The 21,477-nt window shown below is 37.4% G+C and overlaps 1 protein-coding gene across 1 annotated transcript in view; it reads right to left on the bottom strand.

The window, feature by feature from the left end:
- The window catches only part of GNAT2 (G protein subunit alpha transducin 2), an 80,369-nt gene extending 59,117 nt beyond the window's left edge, over window positions 1-21,252 (bottom strand). The window contains exon 1 of the mRNA XM_072423592.1: window positions 20,749-21,252. Coding sequence (XP_072279693.1) covers window positions 20,749-20,866 — 118 coding nt within the window. The 5' untranslated portion in view covers window positions 20,867-21,252. The remainder of the gene's footprint in view (window positions 1-20,748) is intronic.
- Between the last annotated feature and the right edge of the window lie 225 nt (window positions 21,253-21,477).

The raw sequence follows: 21,477 nt of genomic DNA, 5'->3' as shown, positions 1-21,477 counted from the left end.
ATATATATATATATATATATATATATATATATATATATATATATATATGTAACATTGATTCAAGTTCCTATATGTTTAAATATCTGACAATATTGTTGTGTACTTGATCTTACCTTGTTTTCTTAATTAAACTGTTTGAATGACTAGCTATTATTTGTGCATGAACCTTCTTTAATTGAATATCTATATGCATTGATAGGAATATAATTTCCGTATTTATGCAGATAAAATATAGATAAAATATACTTAAATAACAGTAGTGACGCCATTAATTTGGGTCAACAGGCTTGAAATCTGCCCACAGTTGGCACAGTATGCCATAAAGCTTCTTTCGTGCCCGGCATCCAATGTTCTGTCCGAAAGAACCTTCAGTGCCACTGGCCGAGTGGTAACGGACAACCGATCATGACCGCCGGAAAATGCCAATCACCTCACCTTTTTGAAAATGAACGAAAGGTGGGTTACTAACAACTAACATATCCCAACTGCAGATTTCACTGATTGACTGACACTAGGCCAACCAAGATGCCTCTGTGCACCCACACTGCTCCTGTGCTGAGTCTGTGGTTGCCTATCACCAAACATTCTGTCAGCTGAGCCTGCCTCAGATTCTGCTAGTTATCGTAACGTCCAGGGGTGGCATTCTTCGCCAGTGTGCTGCCTGCCATTGTGCCAGCTAGCAATATACTTTACATTTCTCCTGCTTCTGGGAGGCCAACAAACTGCAGATGAAAACCCCCAGTACTGCAACACCAGTGATAGGTACCATTGCCTTTGCCTAATTTTTGTAGTGTTGTCAGATTGAGGGTTGGCATTCATGTCATCCACTTCATGATGCAATCTAGCAATATCGTCTACCTTCCTAACGCTTCCGGCACCACAGACCACAGCAACAGTGATGGTGCACAAAACTCTTGGTCTGGCCCTTAATCACAAATTTGCAATATTTGCATTACACACTTTGAGTTGGCATTGACAATGCACTACACCCAGCTCTAGATGCCAGTTACTAATGCTGTTCAATCTCTGTGTCAGGACCTACCGCCTCCTCCTCCTGCTGTTACTGCTGCTGCCTGCCCAGTACCAAGCTCTAGATGCCAGCTACTAATACTGTTCTTGCTCCATGTCAGGGCCTACCGCCTCCTCCTCATGCCGTTACTGCTGCTGCCTGCCCAGTAACCAGCTCTAGATGTCAGTTACCAATGCCGTCCACACTCTGTCTCAGGGTCCACCACCTCCTCCTCCTGTTGTTGCTACTGCCACCTGTCAGTACTCCATTTACTAAAATTTTACACTTCTGGGTGGCATTGACGATGCACTACACCCAGCTCTCCATGACTCCTACCAATGCAGTCTCCCTGGCAACAGCTGACTAGAGGCCACACATTGCTACTGCTCTCACTTACCCACGCTACGTCTCTGGTCCTTCATTCTTTAGCCTAATGTCACTGCACTACTTGTCCACAACTTTATGGGTGTCATTCCTAACACATTAAAATCAGGTCATGATACCAGCTAGCAAATTTTAATTATTAATAAACGTGATTTATATAGCGTAAACAAATATTGCACCTATGTAAATTCATTAGGGATGCATACATTAAATAGCAATGGGTTTTCCTGCTGTTTTAGGACAGAGACTGTTGCTAGTGGGTTGAGTTCACGCTTTCTGAATGTCCTAATTTTTATGCTGCCTTCTGGACGCTGTAAATCACGCAAAAGTCCTATTTGCCTGCTGTCCATTTGCCTGCTATTTTCTGGTAAACCACAAGGTCTTTTGGAACTTTTGTATTTTTTCCTTTTTGCCACTTTTCTCCTACACCTATCTAGCACATTTGGTCCTTCTAACATGTATAGGGGCTTTTCTATTAACGATTAAAATTGGCTCATGGACTTTATTGGAATTTGCGAAATCTGTTCGTCGAAATTTCGCGAACCCACCTGAAGTTCGAGGAAATTTTCGCAAGACTGTCAGGCCTTCCTGCTAATCCCTATCTCTAAATCAACTATGTTTGGGGTATGGAGTTTTTATCTGGGATATGTTTGTTTCCCTAGTGGTTGAACTTGATGGACTTATATTGGTCATAATGATGAAGAATTGAAACCAATTAAAAACTTTGTTTAGCAGGGAACCTCTATAAGGGTTTAGGAGATTTATCTAATGGGAGATCAAGAGTTATTTTAGAATCCTCATCAAATTTGTGCCATAAACATAAAAAACAGTATATTAGTTCTTTGGTAGAGGCATAATAAACAATAAAACTGACTGGGATTCATCTAGGGAACCAGAAATCATCAAATATCTTCTATATGGATCTCTTATCTCTGCAGATGCCAGGAGGAAAGTGAGGAAATGATCATGAAGGTATTTTGTAAACAATTTAGTGGAAAAATGTGTTTCTTGCAAAGCCAATGTATCGATCTCGAAGAAATGGTAGTACTGAAAGGTTTTTAGGCATTTCAGAGGAGAATTAAGGCCCTGTACATTGTGAAACAAAATGCGTAAGCTACTGCCTGACAAAGTAATAGGGGCAGCCATAGCAGTTAATTTAGACAATTACCATAAACATTATTCTTCAAGTTAATCAGGTAAAGCAATAAACTAAGACATTTTTCATCCTTTCTCAGCCAAACTGCTTTCTATTACCTCTTCTCTTGGATTTACACATATCATAAAATCTCTCTGATTCCTTGAAATTTAGAAGCTAGAAATTTGTTTTTTTGCCTTCTGTTGGAGATAAAATAGCAGTTCATAGATATTATTTTAAGTTCATAGATCAATTTTTTAAGAAGTGCCTCCCCCTCAGAAAAGGACTAAATGAAGTGGGATTTCTTCTGGTATTGAAAACACAACCTGAAGGGGTGAGCCCATTGATATTTAATATTGTTTGGCAGCAAATGTTGAAGCAGTGAATTTGTTGGAGTGCACAACATTAGTTGTATAAAATCAACACTTATTAGTAATACAATTGACATATACGACAGTGCCATTTGCTGGAGGATGTCAGAAGATGCCAGAAGTGGGTTTGGGAGGAGTGATGGGTGGATGGACGGGCGTGGTTGAATTGCATATGGGGTCCTATCTATATTATAGGCGACTGCATAGACTGCCAATCTCTCTCTTACATGGTTTAGCTCTTACACTTTCACACCCTTACTCCTATACTCCTACCCTCTCTTGCTTTCTCTTTATTTGGAACCCAGCCAAGTGACAGGATATAGAGAAAAAAAAACTCTTTGCAAAGCCTATTACTTTGTCTTTGTAACCCTTTTAGCTAAACAACAATTATTGTATATTTAATATTTTCTCTGGTAATAAATATCTTGTTATTTGGGATCTGTGTGGATATTTAGGTTGTAGAGACAAAGTAAAGGTACAGCTCCCAAAAAAGGGATAGCCCACTGGAAAAAAAAAAATTTTCTTTCAGGTTTATATCTTCTTTTCTGTATTATCAGGGAGAGATTCTAGAATATTTGCACCATATGACCAGAGTCTGTGACCTTTAGAAAGGGTCTAACTGCGCTCATGACCACTTCTTTTGTGTGAAAAATTAAAGCTTTCCAATCATCCCCAGGAGCTTGAACTGACCTAGAAGCTATTAGGCATGGTGTATACAGTCCAGTTCCAAGTGTTAATTATCACAATCAGGTAGTAACTGCCTAATAAACATTTTTTGCTCACCACCACAAAATTCTTAATGTAAGCCTTGAATCTGAAAGTTACCCCTGTGGAATGTATTTAGGTTCTTTGATTTTGTTCTGCACATCTCTAGTTGGGTATCAAGAATAGACACAGAAGAGGTATTTTGTGCAACTTGACACTCTGTTCTACTTTGCCCCTAAAACAATCAAGCCATTGGCCTGAGGATAGAAAAGCATGCTTTAGTTCAGTGGTTAATGTATGAATAGTTCCATCTGTAGTAAATCTGCATCACCTGAATAGGTAGTCTCCCCGTGGGATCCCTTAGAACTTGGAGAGCTAGCAGGAATTCTCTCAGTATCCTGTGGATGACTCAGTTCCCTAAAAAGGCTATCAGTATCTGAAAGGGTGAAAAGACACTAAGTTTCATGTATTCCTGGCACAACCTGAAGGGAAAGCATATAATATGTTTAGTGTAGAATATTACCCAGAGCCGCAGGGTTACATTGAGCAGAGATACCTTCAGATGTTGCAGGTGAAGACTCCATAGTTAGACAATCAAGGAGCCCGCTGTCTGGGAGAGGAGACTGAAGCTGCATCTGGGGGTGTTGGAATTCAGATCCACTGTCCTGTTGGCCAGGCCTGCTGCCTCTTTGTCTGTTTGAGGATTTGAGAAGCATATTGTAATTCATCTAATGCCCTTGGGGGATAAGGTGCCTGGTCCGTCTGGTGTGAAGACTGTTAAAAAGCACAAATCGGAGGAGTACAAAGCAGCCCATGAAGTGATCTTCATGGCGCACTCACACATGTGCTCTCTCCTCATATTGTCTAATCATGGTCCTTTTATTTTAACACTGACAGAATCAACATAGAAAGTGGTGAAAAACACCAATTTTTAGGGGAATTTTAAGGCCAAGACCACAAGGCATTTTTTTTTTGCAAAATAGTTTTAAAAAACTGTCAGGTGAATTTTGTCCACTACAATTAATACATTTCACTTTTCATATTATATATGAAAAATACTTCATATTTATTGCTCTCTCATGGCTCCTGCTGGTTAAACAAAATATATTCAGACATTTTGGTTAGAAATGTTCTGAATACAGTATAGACCATCAAGAAATATTACTAAACGTCCAAGTTTGGCCATTTGGGAACAAACTTGCATAATGGGAAAAGTTTAGCTGTCATTTTTGAATTTAAGCACCCCAAAAGTGGAGGAATCAGTGAAAACTTTGGAAAAAATGTTTCCTTTGCTGGCCTGAGTTATAATTGAACTAAAGTATTCTTCAGGTAAGATTTTTTTTCTAAATTCAACACTAAAAAAACTAATCTAATCTAAGTCCAATCTAATTCAGAATTTAAAAGATGCAACAGAAAGAAAAGGAGAAAATGTGAAAAAAGCCTAGAAAAGTAAAGAATGAAGTAGTTAATATAAACTAATTAGAAATAACTTAACAGTCAATATGGGGCGAACACATAATAGTAAGTTATAACTGAAGGCTACAAGAGTAGATTTTATGTAAAAATGAATGTTGAGGCGGGACTTGTCTGCCCTGTTCTACATTGCTGATTGTATTCAGTGAGGAAGTAAAATTAACAGCCAGTCTCTGTGCTCTGTTTAAAAAGTCTGCACAGAAAGACCTACCTCAGAGTTACAAAAGACCTAGTCTCGGTTATTATAACATTTTGAAGTCTTGTTATCAAGGGTGCAGGTGAGTTTTTTTGTTTGACAAGATCGAATTAGGTTTGTTTTTGGTGAAGTCAATAGAAATGATAGAAACCTTCCAATAGTAAGCAATGTTGATGCTATAGAACATATGCTATTATGAGTCCCACCCATTTTGGGGGGAGAGCATGGGTTCAATGTGGGTAACAGTGCATTGCATATAGGTAAATTAAATTGACTAACCGAATAAATGAGATTGAATATTCCGGACCAGAAGCCCTGTGGGCATTGCCACTATGCATGTAAAACCATTCCAATTTGCCCACATCCTCTGAAACAGAGGTGAGACACTTTGGTTCTGCTTGTTCGATCCAACAGGATGACAACAAAGGACAGTTTTGTAGTTGGATTTTAATAAGGTATTCAGAGAAATCTTTGGTAGGAGACATGCCATTTCCTGCTAATCTTGTGTTTCCTATTAAATGCTCCTATTAAAAGTCCTTTTCCTATGGTTTCATATAAAATAAAATACCATTCTAGATCATAAGGGAGCCGTAAATTAGTGTTATTCTGTCTCTTGAACCATCCCCTATTTTGCAGGTACTCTTGAATGAGGAGTGAGGATTATTCCTCCTAAAAAACAGTGAAGGAATAAACAATTCACTTCCCTTGAGGTGGTGTATGAAGGCTCTTTAACAAGTAGGGGTAAAATTTCAGCTGACTTTAAAATGTTTTTAATTATGGTGTTTTTCCTAAACAACACTATTAATACATTTCAAAGATAGAAAAAGTCACCACTGGGACCTCCTATAAATATTGCAGTCTTTAAAATGTTTATCCTTGTGAAGCTACTTTTTCTATTCTATTCTAGTTGAACTTGCCACAAACATTTGTGGGAAATTTCATAAAACTTAGGAAACTTGCATATTGGGGCATAAAAAAAAAAAAAAAAAAAAACATATTCGTATTTGAACCTTTGCAGACCACATAATAAAGAAGGTTCTAGAGTATACACAAAATGGATTAACGCCTCCACGTATTTGTTGGATTGTACGTAAATCAGGAATTTCTAGAATAGATATTTTCACTTTGTAATTACAAGTCAATGGATTAACAGCCCTGTTTGGATATGATGCAGTGGCTAAACAGTCCACAAAACTTTAACTTCAATGTTGATCATTACTTATAAAGGCAGTATAACCAAACAATAGAAATCAAGGTCCATAGTCATGTTACTAGCTGTCCCCCAAAGGGGCTCACAATCTAATGTCCCTACCATAGTCACATGTCCTTGGAACAGTCCAAGGTCAGTTTTTTGGGGGAAGCCAATTAACCTAACCGCATGTTTTTGGGATGTGGGAGGAAACCAGAGTACCCGGAGGAAACCCACGCAAACACGGGGGGAACCTGCAAACTCCATGCTGATAGTGTCCTGGCTGAGAATCGAACTTGGGACCTAGCACTGCAAAGGCCAGAGTGCTAACCGCTGGGCAGAGGATGACTGACTAAAAAGCAGCATAATCTACAATTATTACAAAGCTCAATAAAAAAAAAAAAAAAAAATGTACTTGCCAAGGATTTTTTAATATATTTAGTGTATTTTAATCTGCTGAATCCACAAATGGCATCAGTTTCATTGAATTGTACCAACAAACAATTGTTAAAACAGCATAATATTATAAATTTATTTACACCAATGTTTTGCATTTTATATTTTAAATGTAGCAATATTTTCATGAAACTTTCATTTGCCTTCTTTTTATTCATACATTTTTTTACAGAAATATGAGTTCTTCAAAAAAAAGTTGTTTAAATGACCCTAATGTATTTTGGGGGACCAGGATAAGTATTGGGTTCCCCATATGGTATGCAAAACTTGTGTGGAGTGTCTATATCAGTGGTAAAATGGAAAACTGAAAGTTTGAAATTTGGTATACCTATGGTATGGCTAAAGCCCCAAAATCATCATAATGATTGTTATTTTTGTGCTGAGAATGTAAAGGGTTTCAATCATTACAAGAAAAACAAGTGGGAGTACCCTCATTTGGAATCAGCAAGATGACCTGTGCCGCACGGTACTGTTCCCATACCAGTGTTCAGTACACTCCTTGATATTCCTGTATCCAACATGGAGTTTATACAGGGTTTGAAGTGTAATTAATTTCCAGGAGTTAGCAGTGGAAGTATATATAAGGCAAGTGTTTCATCAAACCAGCAGTTCTCCCAAGAAGAGCTCAAAGATTTAATACATGACCTAAGTCTGTCAAAACAAGCATCTGAACTTTTAGCATCCTGGCTAAAAGAAAAGAACTGTGAGACTGGACGATAAAATAATGGTTTATAGGAAAAGAGAGGTGACACACTCCTACCATATTTCAGTGAAAATGGAGACTTTGTGTACTGTAGTAACATCCCTATACTAATAGCCCATATGGGAGTACCTGAATTCTGAGCAGAAGACTGGCGGCTTTTCATAGTTACGCCTAAAGTTTGAAATTTGTTTTACTGCATAATGGCAATTGCTTTGCATCAATTCCAATTGGTCACTTAACAAAACTTAACCCTCCCTGGCAGTATTCCTGAGTGTGGTTTGGGTTGAATCTTATATACCAAAAGTGGTAGAAAAAAATCCTACCTGCTCCCCACAATCTAGCCGCGTCCCCAGTGATCCCTGGCCAGCTTCTGCATCACATCCTCAATGTCATGCGTGAAGCGTCAGTACTCTAGGTAGGCGTGGACTGGCGGGAAGGTTTAAAAGCAGATTATGTTGTATCACAGTAAAATATATTAAATAAATGCAAAAGTACATCTTTTAGTGTATCTAACAGCTTTGTCCAGTGCCCTAATTTACAATTTGTCCACTATGAGCCCTGCCCTTGGTCTGACCTTTGCTTGAACTTTTCCTCATTTGATCACTTGTCTCTGACCTTGAACATTCCTGACTTCTTACTCGAAACTTGACCAAGTGCAAAAGTTGTTTTTGAACACCTAGAAAGCAGCAATAGTGATTTGGAGTCACTTGTGGAATCAAGCGATAGTGATTCACCAGGGAACATGTCATCAGACAGTGACAGTGAAAGTGAACACAGCGAGGAATCGGAGTTTAAGGTCAGTAATGTATGCACTTAGTGCCTTCCTATTTACTGGAGCACCTGGTGGGAAAATTGATGCTGATCGCAATAACCCCTTGGCATACCTGCAATTGTTTCTGACCAATGAGGTTATTGAAAAATAGAGACAAACAGGTACGCTGCACAACAATAAGCTGCTCCACACCTAGGGTTTGCAAGAGGCAGAAAGTGGGAATCAGTGACCAAAGATGACATTTGGCTATTTTTGAGCTTAGTGATACTTCAGGGAGTGGTGTGCAAACTCCGCAGAAGTGGTATTAAAGTGGTCTACCAATAAAATACTTGCCACTCCATTCTTTGCCACAGTCATGTCAGAGTACAGATTTACCCTGATCATGAAATATCTACAGTTTGCCAACAATGAAGAATTTGATGAAACTAATCATCCTGCATCAAAACTCAAAAAAAATTGGGAAGTATCTCAAATGATTCTTAAAAATTTCCAACAGACCTATGTGCCAGAAAAAGACATCAGCATAGATGAAAGTCTAATGGTCTACAAGGGGAGGCTCAGCTGGGTGAAATATATTGCATTAAAGAAAGCACAATTTTGGTGTGAAATCCTTCATGCTGTGCAAATCGTCAACTGCCTACATTTGGAATTCGGTCTTATACACTGGAAAAGGGACACAATCAACCAAAAATACAGCAACTATGGAATGGCAACATCTTCTGTTTTCTCACTCATTGTGCCATTGCTAAATCAGGGCTATTTTGTCACAACTGACAATTTTTATACTTCTCCTGAACTTTATGAATTTCTTCTGCAACACAAAACATATGCGTATGGAACCGTTAGGGCTAACCGGCGCACCATGCCATCAATGTTTGCAAAAAGGAAGCTGAAGACAGGAGAAATGGTTGTCTGGCAGAAAAGCAAAATGATGGCACTTCAATGGCATGACAAGAAAGATGTGTGCCTAATGAGTATAGTCCATAATGCCTCCACTGTTATGGTATGCACAAAAGGTGGGAAAGAAATCATGAAGCCAGAAGTAGTGATTGACTACAATAACACCATGGGAGGTGTCGACAAAGCTGATCAAGCAATTACTTTCTACCCAGCAATGAGGAAACAGCAAAAGAAGTACTACAAAAAGATGTTAAGGCATCTTGTTGAGCAATGCTCATTTGTAAAGTTTCCTAATCTATTGTCATGAACCACCAAACACCATCAATGGCCGTGAATAAACCTGCACGTCATGCTGTTGCCGTTGTCAACATCATAATGGAGTACATCCCACCAACCGAGAAAAAGGCAGCACCTACAAGGATGTGCGTGGTTTGTTGCTCAAAGAGGGATGACAGTGGGATGGAAGGTCTGAAAGGAAACCAGCTTCTACTGTCCCGATTGTGACATTGGACTTTGTGCAGTCCTATGTTTTAAAATTTACCATACCTGGGATTTCTACTGGAGATTTAATCTAAATTTATCAATAATATTGCATCCTTGTTTGTACAAATTTCAGTGTTTTTGATTTGATTAAATTTTTTTAATTAAATGTATTGTTATATTATATGGGGGTGCTGAGAAGTTCCTGGCTTTGCCCCCTTCCAGATGAAATAGAAAAATGAGTGTGGGGGCACATGACAGCCTAATATCTTAGTATGTAACTATGCAAATATCGGGTCTTTGTGATTCTTAAAACATTTTTTTCTTTCAGTGAGAAGCTGTGATGGCAGAGGCACAAGCATGTTTTACGACGTTGGAGATAGAGGCCATCATGAAGTTTTTGTTTCTCCAGGGAAAGTCAGCAAAGGACATTCACACTGAGATGTCACAAACAAAACCTGCATATCTCGTTTCAAGACTGGGCATTTCACCGTTGAAATGAGCCCCACAGTGGGCGCCCCCCAACCTCAACTGACCCGACAACCTGGGATGCTGTCCATGAGCGGATCATTGAGGACCAGAAGCGTGTTGGGTTTGTTATCACCACTATCCTAGACATGTGCAAGCTTTTAGCAAAGTGGGTGCTAAAATGTTTGAAAAGTGATCTGAGGAAGAAATGAGTTAAAGCATCCAAAGTTGTTTTGGCCCATTTTGAAGCTGCACAGGACTTTTTGGGTAGGTTAGTGACTGAGGATGAAACCTGGCTCCACATCTATGATCCAGAAACCAAGGAACAGTCAAAGCAAGGGCGCCAAAGCGGGTCCCTGTGGCCGAAGAAGTTCCAAACCCAGAAATCGGCCAAAAAAGCCATGGCGTCCGTTTTCTGGGACAAAGACCGTATTCTGTTGGTGGACTACCTACCTCAGGGCTCTAGTATCACTGCACAGTATTATGCTAACCTCCTGGACCAGCTGAAGGAGGCAATTAGGACGAAACACTGTGGAAAGTTGACCAAAGGGTTCGGTTTTTTGCAGGACAATGCACCACCTGCGCACACGTCCAACGTTGTGGCTGCCAAATTGAACACCCTGGGTTTCCAATTGGTCCACCATCCCCCTACTCACCTGACCTGGCCCCTTTGGACTCTTATCTGTTACCGAATTTTAAGAAACACCTGAAGGTGCTGGTTTGCGGCCCAACCAAAGAACTTTTATTTGAAAGGCTGCAACTACACATCAGTGTCAGGGGTGAATATGTTGAATAAATGCGTTATTTCATAACTCTGGCTCTCTTCTTTCTGGGCAAAGCCAGGAACTTCTCAGCACCCCCTCGTATTTCATTATTTTTTATAGATATTTAGTATATTTAAATTTGTGATTTCTGTTTCAAAGTTTATCAATCCCCAGAGTTATTACTAGGAATTACAGGCCTACGATAATAAACAACAAATTTCCATGCAAAACAATGTACCACTATTGACATAAAAATACTGACATAATTAGATGATATAGAAAATATCACAATGGTCTTACAAAAGCTCTGCTATCATGAACACCAATGATCCATATGTGTTGATTTAAAAATGGTGAACTTCCTACTTAGACAGCAAAGTGGATACACAAAGTACCCATATTTCGTTTTCTTGTGGGATAGTAGACCAAAGCAGGATCTCTAGAAAAAAATGACATGGCCTCCAAGAGAAAATATGAAAAAACGTGCCTCAAACATCATTAATGAGCCAATAGTCGACAAAGAAAAAATCATTCTCCCTCCACTACACAAAGTTGGGATTATTGAAGTAATTTGTTAGAGCTCTGAACAAGGACGGTGGTTGCTTCAAATACATTTGTAGATTCTTCCCTGGATTGAGTACTGAAAAATTAAAAGCAGGAATCTTTGATGGACCCCAGTTTCTGAAACTAATAAATGATTTAAATTTCACAAGTTACATGACTGATACTGAGTTTCTGCCTGGCACAGCTATGTAATGGTTGTCAGGAACTTCTTGGATAACCATAAAGCGCAAAATTATGAAGAACTGGTACAAAACTTGTTCTTAAACTTTAAAAAACGTGGCTGGCTGCTACTCTGAGCATAAAGGTACACTATTCTCCATAGCCATTTGCAAAAATTTCCAGAAAACCTTGGCAAAATCAGTGAGGAACAAGGGGAAAGGTTCCATCAAGACATAAAGGTGATGGAAGAAATGTATCAGGGCAGATGGGATAGATATATGATGGCAGACTACTGCAGGAGCCTTCAATGCGGTTGTCCTGATCATCAGCATAAAAGGAAATCATACAGAGTTTTTCAATGACTTTGTAATTAGTTCTGTAAAAATACTGAATATAGAATATATTGACATTAAGTATTTCAAAAATTAAAATTTGTTTACGTACGCTTATCTACTTGTAGGAGTAGCCAGAGAAAACACACATAAACATGAGGAGTACCTGCAAACTCCATGCAGATAGTGTCCTGGCCGAGATTTGAACCTGGGACCTAGTGCTACAAAGACCAGAGTGCTAACCACTAAGCCAACTTTGCTTCAATAAATCTGCATGTCATTTGTGGTAATTTTTGCATCTCATTGTTTAATAGACTATTAGGAAAAACTTACCGTATCTGTGTATGTTAACTTAGTGAAAGGAAAGACGGTGGGTTTAGGGTAACTGTTAAAATAAATGGTAAATGCAATTCATACATGGGGCCAAACATAAGAGCATGTCAATGAATCCTGATGATATTGTTCAGAAGTTAAAATGATATTTGCCAAAAAAGAAAGAAAAAAAAGACAATGCTTACAACTCCTAATACTGATGCTCTATCCTAAGTATACTAGATGTTAGAGTTTATTAAAATATCTCTTTTTCCTACAGTAAATACAGAGACCCTGAAACTGCAGATAGGTCCTTTTCACTTAGGAGAGCCAAAAGCAGTCTAGTTGTATGAGCTCCGCCTCTCCACCTCTCCAAAGAAGGTCCTAAAAATTAATGTCTATTTGTGCAGCCAAGCAAATCAGGTTATTAATAGATGTGGGAAACTCTCAACCTCTCAGCAAGCAGCATTAAACATTTCACAGCTCCAACAGCCTAACCTCTACAACCTTTACTTTGCCACCTCTAAACAGCAGGCAATTCCAGTTTAACTAGTATCTAACTTTAGCAGCCACGTATACAGATATACCCAATATAATAAATGCCTATATCACATATACTCACATTGATTATATACTCACATTTACACATTTGACTATGTGTATATATACCTGGGTACTCATATATGTATTCCCTTTATATGGTATATATTTCTATATATCTTCACACCTTGATCTAGACATAGACATTTGATTTATGATGTCAGTGTCCACACACACTTAGACACTAGTCTGCAAGTCTTTTAAAATACATGATGTTTAATATTTATTGCATCTATCTCCTTGTCCCACATGTGAACCATTGCATGTCGCATAAACACCATTCTTTGGTAAATTCTGTACTCTGAATGCAATCTGTAAGTTAACAATATTCTTGATTATTTTCCTGTACACGTGAATGCATGCCCTTATGAGATGAGTGTTTTTGCATTAAATAAGCTTTAGAAAACAGTTAAACACACCTATCTTACTTTAGTTACCATGTTTGATGTTCATGTCTCCCCTGAAGAAGCCTCCTTGGCAAAACACATCGGGTAAAGAGCATCCTCAATTGTGGACTCTTTGTAAACTTCTTGTCAATATATTATAAAAAAAGGATTCTAAGTTAGTGGATCTTTGTTAACCTAATAATATGCAAATAATCATATTAAAATCAATGTATGCATCAACTCCTTGCCTACAGTTTATGAGCTCTCTTCTTGATTCAGTATATTATAAATGTATCATCCATTTAACTACTAAAGTTACTGACCCCGATTCCTTCACGCATACTTCTTGCAGACAGAGACACAATGCTATACATAGTATATTCTAGATATTACAAGGATCTTAAAGACTAGTAAATTTTACTTTTAAAACAACATGTAAATACATATTATACTTTCTAGCTTTGGGAACTATGTGTGTTGAATGTATACCTGTACCAAGTGCCCAGCCTGTAATACTACAATCTACTGTATGATACACAGGATTATCTGAATGCTAGCATGCACATTTTTTTTTTATAAATAAAATTTTCTAGTTATAATTGTTGAGGATGAACGTATTTCCCTCTTGAAGGAACAGAGACTCCTTCCTTTAGATGTAGTTTTTACAGACACGTGTGAGAACAATCAAAGGTGGTTATTTTTCTAATTTATTCCAAAAAAAAGGTGGTATTTATACAATGTAAAGTAGGAGGGACAGAAGTGATACGTGACTTTTCAGGAATCCTGAGTAAAATAATTTATGACCCTGATATCTTCACAATACCCCAGATGACTGTCCTTTGATCTTCAATACTTACTTCAATATTTTGGACACATGAAAGGGACACAAGATACAGGATGTTCAAACCCCCCACAATGCAGATTTCTTGATATATCTGTAATAGATACTTCTGTTAAGGTGCAAATTAGGCAGAGTGAGAAAAGTCTTTGAACATCTGATAGAACAATGGTCAATTGGTCACAAGCCTGAACCCAAAGATCCCCTGGGGCAATGTGTGTAGATGTAATAGTCCTTTTGTTGGTATGAGGCAAAAGCCTTGTGTATAATGTATTTATGATTTTATATAAGAAGGAATCATAAAAATACACATCATAATTTAACACTAAACCCTCTTACTTATGATGGTCTTAGTCTGTAAGCCTAAACTATTTTTTTACTTTTTATGTACCTGAAGGGGTGGCATAAGGATTATTACGTTGATATAACTACTGGAGATGAGGAACTCATTTAATATCTTTCCATTATATGTCAGGTTGAAAAAACACCATTGAGTCAAAGACCAAAAGTCCACTGAGTTTAACTAAAAAGAAAAGATGAAAAGAAAAATATACTAAAAAATCTTCACCATCCAGTCAGAAACTTGTATGTACAGTTGAGCTTCAGGAAAGCGAAAAATTGTATACAAAGCATTATCCAATTTGCTCCATATTGATTACACCAAGAGGAAAGTAGGCCTTGTTAGATGATCAGACTATTTCCCTGACAAATCAGAAGCCGATATCCTCACTGATTTTTCCAAAGCTTGGCAGTGCTCTCATCTGCCATGTACAGGTAGATGACGTTTAAGCTATTTCATGGTGTATATATCCCAAACAATGCCTATCTTATGGGCTATAGCACCACCCCGTCTAAAATGCACCCAGGAGTAGGCAGACTTATATCATGCTTTATGCGATTGTCCTAAAATTAAACTTGTACCCTTAACCCCAAATTGGGCAATCCTAGGAGCACTTAATTTACATGGTGCACGAAAAACCACAACAAAAAGCTGCAACTTGCTATCTATAGTTTCTTTAGTGGCCAAAAAAAACTATTTCGCACAAATGGTTAGACTCAGACCCACCCACTTTGGGGCTCTTCAAAGAAAAACTGGCCCATGTATTCTGTATGGCATGGATAGAAGCCTCCTTGGATAAAGAGGGAAGTGTGGGAATCATTCATAGAAACCCAATCCCAATCAATCAACCACCTGGGCGGTTAGCCCGCGCCTGGTTTGGGGTAGGAAAAGTTGCTACCAGGCGCGGGGTAGCTAAAAATATAAACACGGGTTACAGTGCAATCCGATTGTCATACAACATTGTATGACAATCGGATTACAACTAAAAAGAAAATACTTACCTTGTCCCTGCAGCTCCTCCGTAGACGTCTGTCCTCTTCTGTCTTTATCCGGCATGTACAGTGATGATCTCCGGGGTTTCCGGGTGACGTCACTGCAAGCGCCGGAGGCGCCCCGGAGGAGGGGCGGGAAATTCAAATAACTTTGTATTGAACTCAATACAAAAAAAGCTGTATTGAGTCCAAGAATTATAGCCTACAATCTAAAATAAATTTCCATGCAAAAAATGTGTTTATTTTTTTTCCTTTTTGAATGGAAGTATGGAAAGAATTAGAACACCCGGCGTTCGTGTATGCGTCCCCCTGTGATTGCTGATGTCAGTGCATACGTCCATCGGTGGGGGTCGTATTGGATTCAATACAAAGTCCTGTGTCTAATCCAATACAAAATAATACAAAATATATTTATGTGGTTTTGTCTATAGGTATGTGACGTTGGACTCTATTTTAAAATTTACCACACTAGGGAGGTGTTTTAGAAAAATATATTACTATACAGTATACCGAATTATTGCATTTTCAGTATTTTTTATTTATTTATGCATTCTTGTTTAAGCTGATTTTTGTGTTTTTTATCTAATTTTATTAAAGTTAATTTTTTTTTTTACAAGATTGTGTGTTTCAAACTTTATTATATTCAGGATATCTACTAGACCCTTGTTCGGACATATTTCTGTAAGTTACAAGTCTACAAATTAAAAAAAAAAAAATTCATGAAAAACAGTGTACCACTTTTGGTACAGAAATCCAGACATCAGTGAAACGCCCAGGTGGTTAAACAACAGATAAGTCCAACATTTGAACACACATCATGATATATTCTAAGAATGATAGCTAGTGACTCCCTGGTGATCCTAGAGGTTGACAACAATAATTTTTCTCTTCAGACTTCAACGGTTCAAATTTTAATTCTACCGTTTCATTCTGGGTTAAATATAAACACCTATTTCCTGTTTCTTGTTATCATCATATTGGTTGTTTTTTTTCTCTCATTCTTGTTACTGTAATTTTTTAGGACAAATTTTTTAATAAAAATTTTATTAAAAAAACACTTGTAAACTCTTCCACTTGTTTTCAATGGAAGCATTTATAAACTCTTATCTATTGTACAGGCTTGCAAACACCCCTGTTGATTTCAATAGAAGCTTTTTTAACACGTTATATGTAGATTTAGGTGTTTATAAATATTTACAAGCAGTTACAAATTGGTAAACGCAGCACAAAGTACAGTGGTACCTTGGTATAAGTCCTTAATCCATTCCAGATCCTTGGACTTACACCAAACAGGACCTTTACCAAACAGATTTTTCCCATAAGAATTAAAAAGAAAAGGACGAATCCTTTCCCATAAAAAAAAAAATCATATTGGTATTGCCATATTATACATTGATTGGGTTGTATAAAATAATTGAAACACTGCTTAATACTAAAATACAAAAGCAATTAGATGAAATTAATGAAAATTTACCCTCACTTTACCTTGCTGAGAAGAGTTGAGTGCCTACTAGTATGGTGCTGAGAAGGGAGTAGAAGGAAGAGATGTTATGTTATTCACAGGGAGTTAGTACAGAGAGGTAGCAACTGGCGTACGGACACTCTGGGAGGTAGTGGCTTTGTCTTGAGAGGTAAACAAAGGTAGCACATGGTGTTGTGACTCATTTTGACCCATACAAGTTCTAGCATACGAGTCTTATTCCAAACAAAGGTTGTATACCAAGCAAAATGTTTCATGTCCTTACAGGACTTACACCAAGTTGGACTTATTCCAAAGCAACCTAATACTGAGGTACCACTGTATTCTCTTTAATGCTCAAAATGTGCTTCTCAACAAATACTCTGGTGTGGACTGGCCTATTGGAATGCATACGAAATTCAAACGTGGGCATTTAAACACTGTGGAAATAGTCGGTGTAGTCTTATCCTAAATGAAACACAGTAACATTGTTTAGAAATCTCAGAATCTTTATAGACATTTAGGGGTCTATTCTTAAAGCAGTACTATGGACCTATCACAAGAACCATGTACATCTATAAAGTATTTAAATACTAGGTAATAATAATAACACTAATAAAAGCACTGTGGTGTGCTTTGCAAATGTTCATTGAACTTTGCTTGCTTCAAGGCGCCAAAGAAACTAGAGTAATATAAAAATGATAGCAAATAAAAATTCCAGGAGAAAAGACTGGTCATGTGATATGTCAAATCATTTTACAGACCTCTCTTCCAGTCATGGAGTTCTCCCTGGTGCTTTAGGCATGCATGACATATGACAGGCTCTACACATTGGTCTGCGTTTTAGAAATGGGAGAAAAAATTCAGGTCATAGTTTAAAATTATAATGCAGTCTAGCTAAAATTCCAAATGTTCATAAAAGTCCTAAAATAACTTTCTGTTTCTTCTATATTTAGCTTTATTGCATTAATGTGTTACACTGACTGATTATATCAGTCAATCAATATTTTCATTTCCATTGAAATGAGTCATGAAAAAAAGGTGTTTTTTGGTTGATATTTTATGGTACAAGTTTTAGTTTAAGTGACTCCTTAGGATTATGAAAGCTCCTTTCAACTGCACTATTAAAAAGAAAAAAATAATGAAAAGAAATTTGAAAATAATTTGGCTTAGCAGCCTACTAAACAAATGTTGATTTAAGGTAACATCAGTAACTTTACAGGAATTTTCCTTACCAAAATCACTCTGCCTATCCCTATACAGGGTACAATAATTCACATATAAAGAACATATAGGTTTAATTTACCCCCAGTTGGACTGCAATCAAGATGCAGAAATATCTTAGCAGTTATCAAGAGAAATGGGAGGCACCTAAGCTAAACTTCTAGTGTTGTTGCAAAAGGTATAAATACTTTTGTATATTTTAGTTTTTTCATTTTTTTTTGGTTACCAAAAATGTATTGATTTTTTTGAAAAGATAGTTACAAACAATCCACACAGGACAATAATAGTGTGGTCCAAAACATACTTCGTAAACAATGTTGTCATGTACAATAAACCAATAGAAATGAAAGCAGCTTGCATTACAATGATCATGAATAAACCGTAATATATCATAACAAGTATTGAACCAAATACAACTTATGTACGCGGAGGAATATAAGTGCCCTAAAGTCATCCCGTCCAGTTTTTTCTTTTTAATAAATATGAAAAAAAAAATTTTATTTTGTTATTATGGAGTACCAAGTGTAGATTAAGGAGAAAAAATGTAAAAATAAACCTAAAAATTAAGCTGCAACATTCCAAAATTGAAAAATATGAAGGGAGTCTGAATACTTTCTGAAGCCACTGTATGTCTTGCCACACTTTGCACTGCACTTATTTTGGTGCGGGAGGTGGACTTTTAGATGTAGGACAAGGATGTGAAACAGTTTATCTGAACCTGCATTACTACCAATTACCACCATAGGGGACTCTTCTGCTTAGTGGACTCATACAGGTGTTGGTGATCAGGTGTCTATATTACTCTTCAATCAGCATGGTTGTGTGACCTGTGATTTTCTTCATTCACTCCGGCTCCTGACATTTGGCTACCAATTTTGTTTGCCTCCCGACCCTCAGCTTTGGCTTTCGACATTACCCTGGCTGTTAATCCCAGCTTGAGTCCTTATGGCTCTGCAGTTAATGCCACTGTGTTCCTGCTTGCACGAGCCACCACTGCTGACCCTGCTTATGTGAAGACTGACTTGCGTGTAGTACAACATTTTCTCTCTCAAGCTCTGGTGAAGACCTGACAGGTGCTTAGAATCTTAGAGCTAAACCTGTGCCATGCTGTCAGCAGATCAATATCCATAGTTCCTAGGTTACTATGCAGTTGACAGATCTAGTTTATAGGTGGACCTCCAGCATCCGGGCAGACCCACACCTTGTGACAATCTACTAATAATCTATGATAGCTGCAAATTCACATAGCTGGTTGAAAATGTAAAACATTATTACACCCACTGGGGCTATTTAGATATACTCCAAACAGTAACTCATATCACAAGAATAAAATTTCTCACTTCCCTAATTTTATTTCCAATTATTATTTAAACAACAATCATAATATATTACTGTGTTATGCATAAAAAGAGAAGTCAAATACCAATGGGAAACATTTTTCAAATGATGTGTTTTATTACATCACCTGGTTTGTATTAGTTCATGCATTACATATTCAAATTGATAAGGTTAGATGTAGGCATTGGGGTTAATCTAGGGGTTTTGCAGAACAAGTACACCTCACCAGACAAGAAGACTCAGATATCACATATGGACGAAATAAAAGGAGGTAACACACTCTAACATGGTCTTCTGATTCTACTTACTGGCATTACTTATTTGCTAATTGCTCTCTGCAAACATCAAGCTAATGGCTGTCAGATTTAGTTTGTGTTATAGCATGGGATTAGAAGCATTCATGGTTAAATCCACAGTGAAGGCATGCATCATAAATATTAATTCCCCATTGGGGACTAAATTACATTTTAGTTTAAAAATTGTGATTAAAAAAATGTATACTTAAATAGATAAACTGAGTGCCCTTTTCAAATCAAGTTGCCTAATGTGGTCCATCAAGAAAGCTCAATCATTTTTAATTGGGCTGTCAACATATCACAACAAATAAAATAAAACACATTTATATGTGGGGTGCTGCATTACACTAAATACTGTGTAGTACATTCATGCACATTACCGAAATGCATAGGTGTACCCTACAAACAGTCTTTAAAAACAATACAAATTATAATGACATATATTGGAAGTCTATACAAATAGAGTTTGCCATTAAAACAGTATGCTAATATTAAAAACATAATTATGTGTTATTACTCTGTACTACTGCTGTAATCTCCAATTAAAATATAGATTCACTTGTCCTAAATTCATGCTTCTCTATACCCTTCCCAGTAATCCAACTAATTTAATCTAGCAAGTATCTGACTTGCAAAATTGCATATGTATTGCATTAACTTATTCTATATGTTGTGAATTCTTTTGTATTAGTCTGTTTACTAAGGGCAGGTCTCTAGGTTAATGACTGGACCAATACTTAAATAGCTCATACATGAGATTTCTTCATTAATTGATTTTGCACTGTTTAAGTTTACAGTATACATCTACTTTGACAAATGTGTGATCTCTCCTTTACACTCATGGTTATCTTTTCTCTCTGTCACTTTCAGACAAAAACATTCCGATAAACAAGAGTTTCTTACCGAGCAGTAATAGTTTTACTGTCTTGGCATCCTTGGCAGCATCCTCCTGCAATTTTTTCTCAAGCTCCTTTGATCTTTTTGCTAGTTCTTTGTCTTCTGCACTGGCTCCACTTCCCATCTCTGAGTCTCCACCTTCTATATCAAGCACCCCAGGTTCCTCCAGCTCTACACTACAGGTATCTGTTCTTCCTTGTCCTCCACTTTAGAAATAGTATACTTAAGTGATGATGTTGCTCCTGTGCACAGTGATTTTTATTTATTACCTTGATTGTGCTCTGTGGTCTGATAAGTTTTTGTGTATTTGATTTCCAGACCTATATTACTGCTACCATCCTGTTCCCTTTTTAGACTTGTTAGATGGACTTCTCTGTATAAATGTCTTCAGCGCCTGTCTCCTATTCTTGTTAACTTTTTTTTCCCCCTAGAGATATTCTTTCCACTAGCTATATGTAATTCTTTCAGTACCCTTCCAGCTCCTTTCTGTGCTCCCTTTAAGATTAGGTTCCTTGGATGAAAGATTTCTAATTATCACCTGACTTGGAAAATCCCATTACAAGGTCCTGAGGCTTAGCGCGAAAGGGGGAGGGTGCTGATATGTCTGTAATGAAAGTTTGAAGAAGAATCACTTTATTCTGCTCTTTGATATATGTATTTTTATGTATAAACAAATGTGGCACTTGGGAAAAATATCTGAATGTTTAGTGGCATAATTAAAACAGTGCAGTAACT

This window comes from Pyxicephalus adspersus, chromosome 1, assembly GCF_032062135.1.
Source record: "Pyxicephalus adspersus chromosome 1, UCB_Pads_2.0, whole genome shotgun sequence".
NCBI lineage: Eukaryota > Metazoa > Chordata > Amphibia > Anura > Pyxicephalidae > Pyxicephalus > Pyxicephalus adspersus.
The sequence above is the reverse complement of the archived record's forward strand: the minus strand, read 5'-3'. Positions and strand labels throughout refer to the sequence as shown.